This window comes from Perissodus microlepis, chromosome 13 (genome assembly GCF_051167445.1).
Source record: "Perissodus microlepis isolate ML-2025 ecotype Zambia chromosome 13, ASM5116744v1, whole genome shotgun sequence".
NCBI classification, from domain to species: domain Eukaryota; kingdom Metazoa; phylum Chordata; class Actinopteri; order Cichliformes; family Cichlidae; genus Perissodus; species Perissodus microlepis.
Window position 1 is genome coordinate 23677599 of NC_140473.1, and position 19042 is coordinate 23696640.

A 19042-nucleotide genomic window follows, 5' to 3' on the forward strand; every position below is an offset into this window, starting at 1 on the left:
TTGCAAGTGTCCTTTGAAAGAGTGATATAATTTTACAGGGCGTATTGACCAAGTTGTAGATGTGGTGCTGGATGGGTTCGATCAGTCAAAAGCTGAGGATTATTGGGGGGGGGGGAGATTCACGCTCGATTTGGAAGAGAAGTAAAAATATCAGTAATATTTTATGTTATCTTTTTTGGACATAAAACCTGTAAAAGCATCAAACATCTAGAATTTAAAAACTAGTATTAGAGGAAATGGAAATGCATTACATCATAATTTGGAGGGTATTTGGATTCATATATGATTACAATCAATAATGGTAGTTTTGCCTTTTGATCCAAAATTTGGCTTTATGGCACTGAATCTGAATTAAATGCGCATTAAACACAAACAACTCCAACATTATGAAGTCGCAGTAACGTCAGTAATTTTTCAAGGAATCGTGAGAAAATATCCAGACCAGTAGGCGGCGGTAGCTTGATGTAAGCTTGTAAACTGCCAATAATTGCGAAAAAAAAACAGAAAACATAGTCTTTGTATTAATATCGCGTTAATTCATTTACGAATATATAAAAATATATTACATAAGCGAAATATGCTGACTAAAACAAACCCACAATGAGCACGGAAATTACATTGACAATTAAAAAAAAAAATCGAAGAAGAAGTCAGTTGCTTTTTCGGTCCACACTCCACACCAGTTGGTGGCGGTAATGCACCATTTTGCTGTTTGCCAACCGCCAATAAACCCTATACAGAAGAAGAAGAAGTCAGTTGCTTAGCAACTGTTGGAAGCCCAGCGTCAGTTAGCAAGCTAGGAGATCAGCTAACACACGTACCGTGTGACCCTAAAAAGTGTATAAATGCCACTAAAAAGAAGAGGACCTTTGCAGCTAGCCCAGAGAGAAGTGGATGAAATAAAAAAACAGGTCAGTTCAAGAACGACGCTTTAAACTTAGGTGCGACTGCACCAAACTGTTCGGACTGAACGTTATACAGTTGTTGCACATGTACCACCAGAGCTTTTTCGAAATGATGTGATCCCGAGGCTTGAACTCGACTGTTTCTCTAAACACTTTTGTCTTATAAGCCCTTTACCGACGTGGCATGCGCTAGCATAAATATTGATTAGCATCTGTTCGTAACAATTCATTATGATGCACTGCTGTGAGTTAGCAATGTAAACCAGAATAAAAACCGACATAATCATCAATATAAACGCTGAACTGTACATTGATTTAAACACTTTCACAGGTTGACAGTCTGGAGAAGGATGTCCAGAGCCAGGCTGGATCCACTGAAGAGGCCTTTCGAAGGTAACCAACTGTGGTAGAGCACCAGCAGTGCCCTTCCTTACTCTTAAGATGAGCACCCTCACCTGTTTCAACATTGAAATCCTTGTGTGTAGTTATATAGCGCCTTTCTACTCAGTTGAGCACTCAAAGGGTTTTCTGCTAAAAGTGTCACTCACCCAGTCACGCACAAATCCATACAGGATTGTATCTATAAGCATTTTATAACAATTACACACGTACTCAGACTGCAATGGGTACATCAGTGAGTTCGCTATCAGTCTGCCCAAGGATATTTCAGCATGATGACCCTCTCTACCACATGCCCTGATCACCTACTTTATGGAATGCTTGAAAATTTGATATCTACTTGCAAACAGATGCCAAAAACTGCAAATGTCAGCAGAGGAGACACTAAGGACACTGAAGAAACTGAGCAAGGTTAGTTTTCTAATCTTTAAGAAACTTTTCAACCTTTTCAAATACTATTATTGTACACAGATTTAATATAATCTTTCGATGCCAACAATTGGAAGCAATCAGTGATATTGCTTGACTAATATTAGTTGTTTTTATTAAGGCAGTTGTCATTACTTACAGCAGCAAATCGATATATTAACTTATCTTTGTGGAAAATGTTGCATGGTTGACAGCAGTGTAGCTAATTAGCCATCATAAGCTAATGCTTGATCTTTCAGGGTGATGAGCTGGCTCCAGTGGGGAATTATGATCAGAGGAAACAGGAAGAGGAGCGACGAGTGCAAAACATCGTGGAGCGTCTAAAAACTCTCTCTCTGGAGCTGTCGCCACCAGGACCTAGCACTGAAGCAGGGTTAGTGAAATGTGTGCTAATTGCAAAGAAGGAAAACTGGGACGGTAGAGTTTTTTTTGTTGTTGATCTGTGTATGTACTTTATAGTCCTTGCTGCAGGGGGCTTGACTTCCCCACAACAATTTAACCTGCATGCTTCATTGCAAAGCATCAGTTTATCTGACAGATTCAATGACAATTGATTGACAAATCTGACCCAAGAATACCTTTTTTCACTGAATTATTCCCTGGTCCACAGTAATGTTTCAAAGGAAGATAGTGAAAATAGTGCTGAAGAAGACGATGACGAAGACAGTAACGACAATGAAGAAGAGCATGTAGAAAATGATAACAACATTGGCGGTGATGAGAGGCGAGATTTGAAACCGCCATCTCAGTCAGATGCTCGCATCTACATGGTCCTCAGTGATTTCAAAGGAGAGCAGGAAGGAGATCTGTCTGTTCGGGTAAAATACAAACAGCCTTGATGTCAGCAATATATTTAGGACGTTTAGAGCTTGGATTCTTTCCCCTTGCATGTTAAAAGCGATATTGTATAATATTTAGTTTCAACAGAAGAGGGCGCTCTAGCCATCCAAATCTTCTTCTTCAAGTCTTGCAGGCCTGAATTAAGTAACAAATGTAATTTACATATTTCTGAAAACTATATACCTTTTTAATTTTAAACATTTCTATGATGTGTCTGGTAGACACTGGCATATAGTCTAGTGCACTGTAGTGTAATTTATAAGCTTTATTAATCGTTATGTCCATCCATCCATCCATCCATCTTTTTCCACTTATCCAATTTGATATCCCTTTGTGTTAATGAATCTTATTCCATTGCCGGTTAATTTTTAATCAAGTACTTAACCGATTAGGAAGATAGGTTTATCCTCACATCTGAATTTTAGACACGTCTGTGATGAACTACGTTTGATCTCATCTGTTTGTTATAAATGTGTGAGTTATGTGAACTTACATGGTGTTCTGTGGCCTGTTGTTTCAGAAGGGGGAGGTGGTGAGGATTATCAGGAAGGCAGCAGATGGATGGTGGCTGGCTCAGAACACTAAAGGCAGCAGAGGAGTGGTTCCAAAAACCTTCCTGAAGGTACAAAATCTGCAACGATAGCAAGTCCAACATTATGAATTTTCATTTAGACAAGTGTTTAGCTGAATGAATTATAAAACATTACTGAGAACATTAAAATGCAGCCTGCAGCAGTTTTCTTTATTCATTGTGTTTTTAATATTAGTATAGACTGACAAAAAAGATCAAGACCTTAACAGGATATGATTTCTGATTGTATTTTAAATGTAACCATAATGTGTTAGATTGGCTCTAGTGTTGATGAGGAAGATGATGATGATGATGATGATGATGATGATGATGATGATTCAAAAGAAGACGATGATGACAAGGAGGAGTCGGAAGAGGAGGAAAATCAAGATAGTGAAGAATTAACTGATGATCCAGATAAATGGAGGTTGAAAGTTTTTTATTTTATTTTTATTTAATGGCATTAAGCTTCCAGGATCTGTGTTTCCCTGCACTTGAGAGACTTTGTTTAAAAGGAAGATAATTTTGAAAACTACATTTACCCAGATTAATGGCAACATAAAAATATTGCTTACTGGTGTGAATGAATAACATAATTATTCTTGGTTTCTTTTGTTTTTGTTGACAGTGCTTCACATTCTAACTGGTCTACAGTCAAAAAGGCTCTGAGTGAGGTGCGGCTTTCTATACTCTACAGTTATAACTACAAGAACTGAAACTGCTATTAATTTTCCCAACAGCAAATACTGCATTCACAATCTTTAGCGCTGTGTTAAATATGTTTTATGGTTTTATCGTGTGTCTGTGACAGATTGATGCAACAGATGTGCTCTCCGCCATGGGTGCTATACCTTCAGGATTCAGACCATCAACTCTCAATAAATTACTGGTGGAGGAAGGTCATTATGCAGCACGTGTGTGTGTGTGTGTGAGAGAGAGAGAGAGAGAGAGAGAGAGAAAGAGGGAGACTGGATAAACTCACAAATTAATATGAAGTAAACTCTGCCCACAATGGGGGATCTGTGCAGTTTTGGAAGCACTGGCAGAATTCAGTAAATCCTAGAGCTTGCTGGTCCACTGGTGGTGAACAGACCTGCCTCCCTTAGTGCTGCCTGACATCATCCTACAGGTTAAGTGGCTGTTATAAGGCTAGGAGAAAACAGTGTTTTTATTGCCAGTTACACTTACTTCTGCCAATTACTTTGTCAATGTATAATTTTTCTATAAAGCAGCAAAATATGTGGATTACATTTCCCCAATTCTAAGTAATGTATTCCAAGGTAGTAACAAATCCTTGCATTAGTGAAGCAGGAATCACAGGATGTGTCACATTTATATTTGGAAAAATCAACAATTATACAAATTGTTGCATCTTAATGGAAATTTGGCTTTAAACTAAGATGACACCCAAAACTTAAAACAGCTTGAACAGCTTACACTGTGAGATAAAGGAGCTGGTTTAAAAGACATTTAAAATTATTCAAGTTCATAACTGCACAGGCTTCAACAATTAAGAGTTTATACTGGGTGAGTTATACTGGATGTTATTTTTATTACTGTAGTCATCATTTTGGTGCAGTAGATTGAATGGTGAGTTAGATGCACAATTTTTACCCTATTGTTACCGTATTGATAGAAACAGCTGTCACTGTAAATAGTAATATTTATCTAACAAGCCAATGCTACATGACTTTCAGGGCAAAGCTGTAACCCTTTGTGTCCTTTATTAGGTGTAACATACAGAGGAAGTCATTACATTCAGCCTCAGCTCAGCCAATCACAGCTCTCCTTTAAAGACCTCTTCTTGGACCCAGACACTGGCAAGGTGAGCTTGTCCCTGTGTTTCTGACACTTACCAGCAACTATAGTCATAAACCTGCCTACTGTGTGATTCTCCTGTGGTGTAGGTTCGTCCTCGGCAGGTCAGCACGAGTGTTTGTTTCAGTTTGTGGAGCTGCAGGATGATTCCTACTCCTGGGGTTGGTGTTCAAGTCCTCAGCCGGCACGTCCGCCTCTGCGCCTTTGACGGAACTCAGGTATCATGGTTTTCTCTGTATACTTTTATTTTAGACACTAGTCCATGACAAAAAATGAAAAATAAATCATTTAAAACCATTATGAGATATTTACAACATAAATTTATGCAACACACCAAGAAAGGTACTAAGTCACAAACATTTAGAGAACTGAGAAAGATCCTGAACGCTTCATTATATGAAGTTTTTTCTTTTTTGCATCACTCTAAATAGACTAAAATGTGCTGTATAAAGTGGTGTACAGTCGTCTGCAAAAAGAGCTATTTCAACCTTATCTGCACATCTAGAATTTATGGCTTAGCATATTTGCTTGTGCAGAAAGCTTATACCACTGTCGTTATTACAAACAGAATCAGGGAAACATTTGCTTCCATTCTTCCTTGGTTGGAGCGATCATTATTACGTTCTTTTGTACTGTAATTTTTTACTGCAGTTCTTTAATTTCTCCAAATGTCTTCAGAGTATAATTAATTTTATTAATACTTTTGGTGTATTAGGTAAAACAGAGGTGTCAAACATTACGGCTAGGGGCCGGGATAAGCCCTACAAAGATTCTAGATTTAAATTTTTTTCAGTGGGTCCACATTTTCTGTGAATTAGAAAAAACTTTCTGTTTGTAATTACCGGATATTCTGAACAATGAGGTAGCGGAGTGTTTTCTGTAATTTTGTGTCATACAATTCAATCCCAAAGAGGTCATGATGACAAATTTCTTTCATTTACTACAGCAGCATCTGTTTAGGGAAACTGAGGTGTGAAAACAACCTCTGTTGTTGTGTTACACAAAGGCCATGTCGACACTAATATGTTTTCATTTGAAAACGCATCATTTTCTCTCCGTTTTGGCCTTCCGTCCACACTGAGACAGCGTTTTCGGTCAAGGAAAACGCAGCGTTCTGAAAACGCTTTTCAAAGCGGATACATTCGAAAACGCTGTTTTTGCATAGCAGTGTGAACAGCGAACCCGGAACCTTTTCAAAGTTGATGGTACATTTTGTCATGTGATGCGGTCATGTGACCAATTAAACTATGATAGCGGAGGGCATTATACAGCAGTTGTTTTGTTTGTTCTCAATTTTGACAGCCCTATTAAAGATTAATATCAGTTTGCACATGCTCCAGATAGCTTTTCTTCAGATTCTTTAATTCTCACTTGCTTTGCAACTTTGTACTTTTGTGTTACTCGCAGCAACAACTCCACCTCATTGTTAGTCCATTTAAAAAACTTGGTGCTTTTCCTCAACATTTTGTCGCAACATTTCAAAGAGCCGGAAAGTAAATAAGCAGCAGACAGAAATGAGGCAGGTCGAATCGTCTTGCGTTTCATGCATGCGCAGGACTGGAACGTAATCGTTTTCGGCCGTGGATCAACAACTCTGTGAAAACAACTGAAAACGATAGTGTGACCGCGGAGCGTTTTCAGACGAAAATGCCTTTTTCAAATTTAACCAGGCTAGTGTGGATGTAGTAATTCATATCCTTGATTACTTTAGTGGCAGGAATCATGTATTGGTCTCTTTAAGTGTGTAAGCTTATGAAACAGTCACATTTCAGCTCAACTCAGACAACAAAGAACACGTTTCTGCCATAAAACAGGAAGATTTTTATGCAGGGTTTTTTTTTTTTTTTTCAGATTTAACTCTTTGTATCTAATTCCCTCGCTCTCTTGCTTTTTTCAACATGAGTTTCACTGTGTTTCAGGTTTTGAGTAACATCCACATAATAAGGGCAGCCTACAACGCCAAGAGCCCAAAGACCTGGAGCTTCTCTCCAAGGGTATGTGGAGGTTGCTATGTTTGTAACCTTACAACACAAACTGAATTGCAGACTCTTTGTACTGAGGCTCTGCAAAAGAAAAAAAAAAGAAATTGTGAGAAATGTGAAATTTAGCATGTGTTCGTGTGTGTGTCTGTTCAAGGTGACCGGTATCTTGCCCACCCTCTTGGATGGAGACTGTTTTCTGCGCTGCAACTCTGCGTCTCCTAACCTCGGGATCCTCTTTGAATTAGGAGTCACTTTTATACGAAACGTAAGGGTGCATACAATTTTGCGAATTACAAAAATGTATATAAGGAAAGAAAAGAAAAAGTGTCTCTGTTTTAGTCTACTGGGGAGAGAGGAGACCTAAGCTGTGGTTGGGCTTTCCTCAAATTGACCGATGATGCAGGAAATCCTGTGCCGAACAGGTACATATTAATGTTTTTTTTACAGTCATCCGGACATATGCAGAAAAAGCTGCGAAAATATATCAGAATACCTTTTCTTTAGACACCTACATTAGTGAAAAGATTAACGAAGTAAAATGACACCTAGCGCAAAACCACTGACATTATTAAGTGCGCCCTTGAAAAAAAATCGAATTATCTACTGTGTACAGGACCTATGAACTGCCTGTGAATGGTGGCACTCCATATGAGAAGGATGTAGCAGTGGAGGCGTCACCCACTAGAGGATGTAAGGAGAAATGGCAGACTCAGTACATTTTGATCTTAAAATAATATAAGGAAAAAACAATAGAAATAAAATAATAGTTTTTATGTTATATTAATCAGTGTATCTCCTCTCCTTTCAGCTCCAAGTGGTGTTTTCCAGCAGATGCTCCAAGCCAGGCGGCAGCCCAAACTTGTTGTTAAGCTGAAATCAGCCAACAGCCGGACGCAAACACAGCTCAGGTTAGAAGATCAGTGAAAAAAAGACTGCCACTGTGCTTGAACACCTGCAGTAGAATATCTTATCCATAAAGCCTTCCTCTGTTTATTTGGACTCATTCCTGACTCATCTCAGATATATCCCTGTGTGCACGTATGTGCGTGCATGTATATGTTTGTGATAAGTACATTTTTTCTCTTCAGTGTCCTTCCAGATACTCTCCTCCACTGCCTAAACTGCATCCATCTGCTGGTTCTGCACAGGCATCTGCTCGCAGACGCACTGCTGATGGACAGGCCCACAATGCAGAATGCAGGTAGCTCGCACTGTCAGTGGTTCTTATCCAAACCGATCACATTCACAGCTCTGGGTTTAATACCATTATCTCTCTTTCAGATCTAATATGCAGTCCTATACTTTCAACCTTTCCTGTGTTGTTGGACCAGCCAGACCTGTTAGATGCTCTCAGGGTGAGAAAAGTCACATTTGCCATTCAAATAAGATTCAACAACTGCTCCTTTGTTTTGTTGCTTTATTAACACAGCTGAAATTCTGCTTGTTGAAGATGATTTCTGTGAGATTATTTTTTAATATTCTCATAGTAAAAATAATGTGTGATTATATTTAGAGAGAGTTTAAAGCTTGTTAAGTGGTATGACCCATCACATTTGTTTGATGGTAAGGACAACTGAATATTCAAATAACTGTGTTTCTTCCAGAGTGCCTGGCTGGATGCTGAGACTAACATGAACAGAGCACAAAAGGTGCGTGCGTGTAGGTGTGTAGTTATACAACTCTGTGTCCAAACACATTTTGGCCCGGTGCAAATATAAAAAATGGAATGCAAATTATTTGAACTACATATTTGCTTAAATAGTATAATGGCAGTCATTATAAAACGACTGAAAAACTGCTGAGTTTAAGTGTAGTTGTCTCGGTGGTCTAGCGTCCCCTGTGTCTGGATGGAAGCATATGCAAACCTGTAAATATATTAATCAGGCCTGTACCAACTATTTTGAAACGTAAAAATTTTAATTGTTTTTTCCTTCCAGGTTTTTAATATGTCTTTTTGTCATGTTTAATCAAATATAAGGGATTGTATGATTTGCAGGCCAGACATTCTGGATTTATTTACATTTTATGCATTATTACAACTCTTTTGGAAACAGGGTTTTGGGACACAGATCCCATTACAAAGTGATATGTTGGGGATCTGTTTTCTTTTTGGGAACAAAGAGGAAATAGGATGTTTTGGTTCTGTGAAATGGTGGAAGCGCATCTTTGGATGCATAATACCAGCTCAGACCTGTAGAGGATGCTGCCAGTATAATAGATTGGGTGGCTTACACTGAGACGTGAATATGAACTAAAGCTTTCTCCCTGTGTGTTTACAGAGGGACCTCTCCTATCTAAAACTGGAGTTTGTTAAAGTCTACATGTCATCTGTGTATTTCCTGCTCCACTCTCCATCGCTGCCCTGTTATCGTTGGGCGGACCCACTCTCTGAGGAACAACGCGCAAGAGTCATCTACGCAATGCTGGAAACGCTGAAAAACCAACGCAACAACACTGGCCAATCAGGAGTTCCTGAGGTCTTTGTTGATGGCGCTCACATGCATCTCGCTTTTGATGTTACCGAGTTGACTTTTGACCTTCTCCGTGTGGCGTGGTGACAATAACGTCATCTCCCTCTGGCTGAAGGTGCTATTTGGTTGAAGTTAATTATCCTAATTTTCACATATATTTTGAAAATAATTAAAGGTTAAAACTCGCAATATTCTATATGTTTATTATTTTTAGTAAATTTTAATGAAGAAGACCAAAACCAGCAGTGGTTGAAATTTGAATGAAAGACCGGGCTTCCTCTTTAGTAGCTGTTTTTCATTACAACATATCACATACTATAACCTAGTTAGTCTTTCATGTAGTTATTATAGTTTTAGTTTTGGTCCATGGCACAGATGATATATAATATATCATATTTTAGATACACTTAAGATAAAACATGTGACAAGATAGGGAAATTCTTCATTGGTTTTTCACCGAATTTGTTGAAAACAAGACAAAACTCACATGTCCAACATGCTTTACTTCCTTTCTGCTTCTGCTAAACTACTGAGCATACACGTCTTTGCGAACCTTATGTTTACCAAAGGCACTGATCGTAGTCTGTGTAGCTGTGAAATAAAATATTTTATTTATTTTGTATTTAATCACAGAATCAATCTCCTTCCTCTTAAAGATAAAAAATGTGTTACAGGATTAAAAAAGGGACAATGAGTGCCACTAATGCCAGTATTGGTAACATTATTGGCATGTTTTAATTTAAATTTTATGATAAAAGTTGTGTTCGTATCTCTTATTTACATCCACAAAGGTGCTTTTTCAGCCCTGTCATCTCACTGGGTACTGAGCCCCACCCATTATTTCAACATCATTGTGTGTATGTGCTTGTTTGGGAGGGTGTGTAGTGTAGGGTTACAGGAGTTAATAATTGGCCCGCTGTGTTCTTTTTATAGCCTGGTATAAAAGCTAAGGAGCACTAGGAGGTTGGGTCAGTTTGGGTGCTGTCGGTTACGGCTTCACATCCAAAGCAACATTTATTACAGCAATTCAACATACTTTTTTATGTTAAATTATATACTGTCACACTAAACATATTTCTTTGGGAATAAAATCTGAAAAAGTTGTTTGAAAGGCATTTAAGGCTTCTGTAATTTAATTTATGAGATAAGACCTTTAAAAAAATACATATTATTTACACTGTTGGTTTTGTAATATGAAGATGTTAGTAAATGTTGCTTTAAACTCTTCACATATATCCCCCAACACATTCTGAATAAAAAAGAAAGGAATAAGATGTAACCTGTTAATTGGTGAGTAGAGATGCTTAAGGGTATATTTTATTTCCCCATGTGTATTTGACAACTGACTACAGTAATTTAATTGTACTCTAAAGACATGAATATATCAGCCAGGTCATGCTACTCAAGAAAAGCAACAAAGCCAGTAAGAATATTTCCAAAATGACAAAGAGTGCAAACACTTATCAGCATGTTAGTAATTCCTATTACATCCCCTCATCGTCTAACATGATCTTAACCTTGAAACTAACACACATTTAACCTTCTGTTTGAACTTCAGTCTTGTTTAACTGAACACTGACTATAAAGCCTTTATCCCCCCAAAGTGATACTCCAAGTCCCCAGCCCAATACCTAAAGTGGTGTTTCTGAATGTGTATAAACATACCAAGCCTTTTGTTGGTGCACTGTTTGCAGGCGACTCATATTCCACATCCTGTATTTCCACATTCCAGTGCAGTTGCTGCGGTTGCTGTATGCTGTCCCTGATGACCGGAGCATTGATAAGCTTTGGAAAAAACAAAACAAAACTGGATTACCATCAGGGTAATAGTAGTAAGATATCCCAGGTCTGTGTCAAACAAAGGCAAAAGAAACTCTTTGTGAAGCCCAGAACAGAGAAGTGTTTGGTCCTGAATTATATTTACAGGTTTTAGATTATCCCTTGATTGACAGTAGCAATGAGCAAGATGTGTTTTTCCCATGGTATCTCGACGGTAAAATAATAAAATAAAATAATAATTAATAAAATTTAAGTCTTACAGATTAAACAGAAAATACTTTTACTATGTACCTATAGAGAGGTAGTGAGGCTACACTGTAAAGAAAACAGAATCCAGAGTGGCATTTAATGGTGTTTCCGAAACCTCATATCATACAGTTAGTCAGCATGGGTCTGATCATCTAACATGCGTTTGAGTAAATTTCCGGGGTTGGTGAGACAATGTTATTTGAGATTAGTCAAGAAATTATCTATTAAAATATTATATTGCACTTGGGAAAGTGATTTTCTTAAATATGTACAGACAACACAACAGCAAAGTACTAACCACTGCTAAACTCGCCCACTGTGCCTTGCCAGCTTCTATTCCCAGTTTGTACAGTATCGTTCCAGTGCTCACTGTGTGATGAGGTCACCTGTGTAGAATTCCACTAGCTTCAAAGAGAAAAGAGGACAGTACCAGGGGGAGAAACAATATTGAACTATTGTGGACACTTTGTATGTGTTAATTAATTGTCACTAGCTGCTATATACTACTTTTTTCCATATATGAAAATTGCTTGACAGGGGTGTGAGCCAAAAATGATCTAGCTTCTGGGTTTGCTCAAATGTTTCTTCTTGTTATATGATGGTTTCATAATAACAGAAATTCTAGACATTGGTAAATGCTGCTACTGAGAGAGAAACTACAGGCAATGTCAGTAAACGTGTACCCCATCTCATGGATTACTGACTACCTCACAGACAGGTATATAAGGCAGTATGTGGGCAGTAGAGGGGGGTCTGTGCCATCTCCATTCCTTATCACCTTGTAACCTCATACTTCTGATTCATGCTACCTACAGAAATACTTTGATGATTGTTCAGTGATTGGATATATAAGTGATGAGCAGGAGGAGGAATACAGGGGACTAACGGTCTGGGATAAATCATATGCTTCTGAATGGGAGTAAAACCAAAGAGATGATGATTAACTTCAGATGGAAGAAGATGGCTAAATGACCTGTATCTGTGCTGGGACAGGATTTTGATGTGGCGGAGGAGTAAAAGTATTGGGATGTCCACACGGACAACTGGCTAAACTAGAAAACCAACACAGAGGCTTTATACGAAAAGGGTTCTTTTGGATCTTTTCAAGTCTGCAGCGCAGTGATTAAGATTATCCATCACTCAATTGTGGCAAGTGTAGGATACTCGGCTGGGGGAGCAGTGTCAGAGACACCAATAGACTAAATACACCGATTAGTAGAGGCTGGCTCTGAATGGCTGCAAATCATCATTATCAAATCTCATGGTATTAAGAATTTGTTTAAAAAGAGAGTAAAATGTGACTTTATTTGAAAGCAGTGGTGTATTGTCAGATGCTCCTTTTTTCAAATTGTGGTCAACAGGAAAGAAAAATCTTATCTGTGCCATATTGAGCTCATTTTGCTAACTATAGAGGTGAGGATAATGTATTAACTCCACTGCAGATCACTCAACACGGACCATCATTGTGTAGATATAAATGATACTGGACTGCAGACTGAAAAAACTGTAAAACTGTAGACCTGATTGTTATCACATGGAAAAACTGAGACGTTCTCACCCAGTTCTCTTTGTGCCCCAGGTGGACTATTGTCTAAGGAGGAAGAAGTAGAAGAGGTGGTAGTGGTGGGGATTTCACACAGTAAGTAGTTAAATGCTAGAATATGCACACACAGATTTAATGTCCTATCAGTGTTATTAAAAGAAAAAAATAGATTCATAGTGGAGGATCTAGAATTATCATGATCACAGATTCAGTTTGGGAAACGGAAACTTTGTGTTACCTTATGATGTGCTGGAATAATTATTTGGTGTCTATCTCATGTTTTCAAAGAGTTTTCCCTTAATTTAAATGGAGACTAACTATCTTTTAATGGCTTAAACAGCTTTTTGTTTGAAATTAGAGCTTGTGCACAAAATTGCTAGGTGAATGGGTTACAATGTATATATGTGTGTGCCTTTGTGTTTTGCATCTTTACTGTAGTTTTAATTTGTTTCCTTTCTTTCTTTCTTTCTAATTTTGTTTCAAGTAGCATTCAGTGGACATTTTGTAAGAACTTGACACAGCTGAAAAGTTTTAGATGTTTGGACCATTAACCAAACGGAAAGTAAGCCAACTAAAAGAGCTAAAAGATATTAAAATGCTTCAGGCATTTTCAGGAACACAGTGTTTGCTACATATCTAGTTATTAGATCTTAACATCTAGTTATTAGATCTTAACATCCAGTTTTGATTAAAATATGTTTGTAATGCATTCCATGATGTTTGAGGGTATAGGTCATTTGACAGCTATAGAATAAATCCTATGAAGCTTAGTAGAGCAAACATGTAAATTAAAAAACAGGCTAAGTTTACTATGTATAGGTGCAGCTCGAGGTTACCTCGAGGTTACAGTTCACAGCATTGGGGGAGTCCTGAGTCCCTGGACGTGCAATGGGTTTGTTGTCCAGGCTTAGGACACAACATATAATGCATTTTCTGTCATTGTCTATGTGTGTATGTGAGTGTGTGTGCGCGTGTATCCTGTAACTAGATCCAGAATAGAGGATCTAGTGCAAGGTGTGTCTGTCTCATGTCTGCTTATTCTGTCTTGTGTGTTTGTCTGGTGGTAATAACTGAGGGGGTTTTATATTGCAATATGATAGCTACAACATCAACAGTTATTCTAAGATTGTGTTTGCCACAAAGTCACATCTAAAATGCATTATTTGTGCAAGTTAAAATCAAACTAATCAGATGAAGACTAAATGAATTTGCACAAAGATGAAAAGGATTGCAGTTTTAAGTTCTTTCATGTGCTTTTACCCCGATGACGGTTGGATATATACCAGCAGCTGGTGTTTTGCCCCTCTGGTGTTTCTGCCAAGACCTGCTCATGTATTGAACAGATATGTAGGACTGCTTTCTTGCATTTGTGCAATATCTCCAAATTTAGAAATATCCTGTCTCAGAGTGATGTTGAAAGCTAGTTCATGCATTAATTACTTTTAGGCTGGACTACTGTAATTCATTATTTTCAGACTGTCCTAAAAACTCCCTGAAAAGCCTTCAGTAGATACAAAATGCTGCAGCAAAAGTACTGACAGGGACTAGAAAGAGAGAGCATATTTTATGTTTGCTTCTATTCATTAGCTTACTGTTAAATCCAGGATCAAATTTAAAATCCTTCTCTTCATATACCAGTCCTTTTTGAGTAGCATATAGGATAATCTGAATCCTGCATTGGTTACACTACAATAAGTTTGGGCTGTTACAGCCATGATGCACTGACTGTTTCTAGTTCACTCACATTTTTCATTCTTTGTGTTACTGTCCCTCTCCCCTCACCTTAAACCAGTCGCAGCAGATAGCCGCCCCTCCCTGAGCCTGATTCTGCAGGAGGTTTCTTGCTGTTAAAAGGGACCGCCAGATGTTCTTTAGGGCTTGGTACCCAATCTCAGAGTGTGAGGATGATTATACCTCTGCCCTGCCGTAACATTTGTGTTGTACCTGGAGAATCTCTAGTTGTGACAGCACTTGCTTATTCCGAATGTTCGAACACTGAGGTACTAGTCGTTTCAATGTTAGTGTAGATGTTGGGTGTCAAAGAATCCATAGGTTCCATATCTCTTTCACGTATCACCTTTTGCTGGGGTTAGATGCGTAGTAGCACTTCAACAATTCCCTATTCTCATGCCTTGTCCACTTATAGCTTATTCCAGTAGCCCACTTCTCATCAGTGTGCCCTGGTTCCTCAGCTTATGGGCAAAGGGCAGCATGGCTTCAGTTATGTGTCTCGTAATCATATTTTGAGGTAGGCCTGGGTAGCATGGGGGGACCTAGCATGGGGGGCCCTTACTGAATGCATGGCCTTGGTTGGGATGTAAAATCCTACCTATTGTTCTGAATATGGTAGTGTTGTCCTTGGTTTTTCTCAAGCTTCTCATGTTGCCACTTCTTCTTTTGTCCTCCACTTGCTCAGTTTCCTCAGTTTTTTTGAGGACATGTGACACACTGTGCCATGAGAGGCTAGGTTTTTGAGCTAATAGTGTTTTGGGAATCACCTTGGTGTCAAAATACAATTTTATGCTTGTCAAACAGCATATTTATATTCTAGTTTTTTCTAATTCAAGAAAGAAATGGGAACCAATGATATGTTTTTATGATGGGCAGCTAGTAGCAAAGTGCCAATTTAAAAATTTGGTTTATTGTTATGTGTAAACACAACACTAGTTTATCCTTGAGTGAAGTGTCTTTCAGGCTTGAGTGATTTATTTAGAAAACTTTAAATAATGGTGCATTTCTGTGAATAATACTAATACGTATACTTTAATACTAGTCATATACTTAATATATTATTTAATATTATTGTTATTATTTAACCCTCAGCAGGATTATTTGTGCAAATAAAACGAAATAAAATATATTTTCTATAAATGAAGAAATGTTTGCCATGGTGATCACATTACCATGGCAAACAAAATCCTTGCTTCAGTTTCACTTGATAGTGTACCTGACCGCATGTTTTGTTGTTAAACAGGAGCATGTCCTTATAAGTATTAGCTTTAACAGACAAATGGGTTGACAGAGGGTGTGTCAGCATCAGCAGAACAAAACAAGTATTTGTCACTGAAAGAGGGAACGTGCATGAGGAAGGTTTGAAAGCTACTCTTTCAGAGTGACTCACAGTCCAATATTGAAATTGCATGTTAAACAGGAATCACAGAATATACTAAACAGGAAAACAGACATTAATTTCAAAGCTTTTTTTTTCTAATTCATTGTTATACAACTAGTTTTGAAAGTAGTAAATCAAAGTATAGTCAAGTAAAATGTGTTATTGAGGTGAGAGAAATGTATGCTGTTAAGATTACATGAAATTAGAAATTGTACCCACGTTTTTTTTTCCAGTAATTTCTAATCTTTAACTCAGAAATTCATCTTACAAAGTTCCAAAGCATATTAGGCACATTATTGTTTTTGTGAAAATTTGTAGGCTGTCAGTTTCCAATTAAAACAAAGATCTATTAAATAATACAAGATCATCTGTGCTCAGCAAGACCCTGAACCTGTCATGATTGGGCTGTGTGGCAGGCAGGAATTGGACCCAAACGCAAGCTCATGGAGGCATGAATGAACTCAAAACACAGCTTTATTGCTGGAAAGAAAAAGCATACAAACTAAACTGGAAACTATAACGTATTATACGGAGAAACACGCGGCCCTGAATGACGGAGAACGCGACACTGAACTGAGGGAGACGTGGACATAAATACACAGAGGGTTAACGAGGGAAGTAGGGGCACACGGGGGACACAGGTGACACTGATAATCATAACGAGACACGGCAGGAGTAAACACAACACTGACGGGAGACTGTCAAAGTAAAACAGGAAGTACACAGAGGTGCAGACAGGAGGAGAGAGAGAGAGCACGGGGAGGGCACAGACATAATGGGCTTGGGAAACATGGAATAAAACACAAGGAGGGGAGACGAGGACTCACCGATACACAGATGGGCACACAGGGGGTAAAGTCACATGGGGAAAACAAATAGGGAACATCTTAACAGAACCACCTAGGAACCAAGGCATAAATAAAGAACAAAATACAAAACATACGAAAACTAAGAATGCTGGGCCAACATGGCCCTGGATCATGACAGAACCACTAGCTGTACTCAGAAAGGTCTCCTTGTTTTGAGAAGCAGTATTGGTTCATTTTAGAGCCAAGTTATGAAAACATTTATTTCTATTTTAAACTAGTGCTGTCAGCATTAATCTACAGGGTGGGCCGTTTATATGGATACACCGTAATAACATGGGAATGGTTGGTGATATTAAAGTCCTGTTTGTGGCACATTAGTATATGTCAGGGGGCAAACTCCTCAAGATGGGTGGTGACCATGGTGGCCATTTAGAAGTCGGCCATCTTGGATACAACTTTAGTTTTTTCAATAGGAAGAGGGCCATGTGACACATCAAACTTATTGGTAATGTCACAAGAAAAACAATGGTGTGCTTGGTTTCAACGTAACTTTATTCTTTCATGAGTTATTTACAAGTTTCTCTTTGTTCACAGCCATTGACATGTCGAAGAGGTTAACACGTGAGGAGCGGATCGAAATTGTGTTGATATCTGGTGAATGCAGTAACCGGGTCATTGCAGCAGATTTCAATGCAAGACACCCTACGAGACCACCCATCTCCCATGCCACAGTTAGCAAACTGCTTGCTAAGTTTCGTGAAACTGGTTCAGTGTTGGATTTGCCAAAATGTGGACGCAAGAAAACTGTCACTAATGAAGAAACATCAGTGGCTGTCCTAGCTTCATTCAGCAAGAGTCCACAGCGTAGCACTCGCCGCATATCACTGGAGAGTGGCATTAGTCAAACATCCCTTCGGCGGATATCAGCTACTCACAAATGGCACCCTTACAAACTCCAGCTACTGCAGCATCTCAACGAGGATGACCCAGATCGGCGCACAGAATTTGCAGTATGGGCAAAACAAAAATTGGAACAGGACCCTCAGTTCACGCAGAAGATTTTGTTCAGTGATGAGGCAAACTTTTATGTGAATGGTGAAGTTAAAAAACAAAACCACCGCTATTGGTCTGACACTAACCCACATTGGGTGGATCCCTCCAAGACTGTTGGAACAACAAAAGTGATGGTTTGGTGTGGTATATGGGGTACAACGATAGTGGGTCCATTCTTCATCAATGGAAACCTCAAGGCCACTGGATATTTGAAATTGCTACATGATGATGTGTTTCCCTCTTTATGCACTGAAGCTGGCACGTTCCCTGAGTTTTTCCAGCAAGATGGTGCACCACCACATTATGGGTGCCAGGTCCGAGCATTCCTAGATGAACAGTTTCCTGGCCAGTTGAATGGCCCCCAAGGTCTCCCGATCTGACCACCTTAGACTTTTATCTTTGGGGTTATCTGAAGGCAATTGTCTATGGTGTGAAGATACGAGATGTGCAGCACCTGAAACTACGGATACTGGATGCCTGTGCTGGCATTTCTCCTGCGGTGTTGCTATCAGTGTGTGAAGAGTGGGAGAAGAGGGTTGCATTGACAATCCAACACAATGGGCAGCACATTGAACACATTTTATAAGTGGTCAGAAACTTGTAAATAACTCATGAAAGAATAAAGTTACGTTGAAACCAAGCACACCATTGTTTTTCTTGTGACATTACCAATAAGTTTGATGTGTCACATGGCCCTCTTCCTATTGAAAAAACAAAAGTTGTATCCAAGATGGCCGACTTCTAAATGGCCACCATGGTCACCACCCATCTTGAGGAGTTTGCCCCCTGACATATACTAATGTGCCACAAACAGGACTTTAATATCACCAACCATTCCCATGTTATTACGGCGTATCCATATAAATGGCCCACCCTGTAGTTAAAATGGCATTAACACCATAACTGCACTAATGTGGCAAATCTCCATTAGCAAGTTAGCGCGGATCGCCCCGTGCGTGGTGCTGCACGACGTCAACGTGTTAGCATTGTTAGCTCATTAACGCGTTATCACCGTGCAGCCCCACGGACGGGGCGATCCATGCTAACTCACTAACGGAGATTTGGCGCGTTAATTCTGTTAT

At 38.9% G+C, this 19042-nt stretch overlaps 1 protein-coding gene across 2 annotated transcripts; it reads left to right on the plus strand.

Annotated features, from left to right (window-relative positions):
• Positions 1–658: 658 nt before the first annotated feature.
• Positions 659–18602, plus strand: nphp1 (nephronophthisis 1). Of its 2 annotated transcripts, XR_014801924.1 has the most exons (22): positions 659–911; positions 1237–1298; positions 1655–1715; positions 1973–2106; positions 2344–2551; positions 3094–3195; positions 3420–3571; positions 3773–3818; positions 3956–4043; positions 4875–4969; positions 5052–5180; positions 6882–6956; positions 7099–7209; positions 7284–7366; positions 7558–7634; positions 7753–7852; positions 8033–8145; positions 8226–8299; positions 8549–8593; positions 9224–9530; positions 13023–13082; positions 17502–18602. XR_014801924.1 is itself a non-coding variant. In XM_084948204.1 (20 exons), exons 1-20 carry the CDS (start codon positions 846–848, stop codon positions 9500–9502), a joined length of 2100 nt encoding a protein of 699 aa, XP_084804330.1. In that variant the 5' UTR covers positions 659–845; the 3' UTR covers positions 9503–10702. The 2 variants fall into 2 exon arrangements, 1 of the variants encoding a protein (XP_084804330.1); XM_084948204.1 differs by lacking the exons at positions 13023–13082; positions 17502–18602 and having other exon boundaries at positions 9224–10702.
• Positions 18603–19042: the final 440 nt, after the last annotated feature.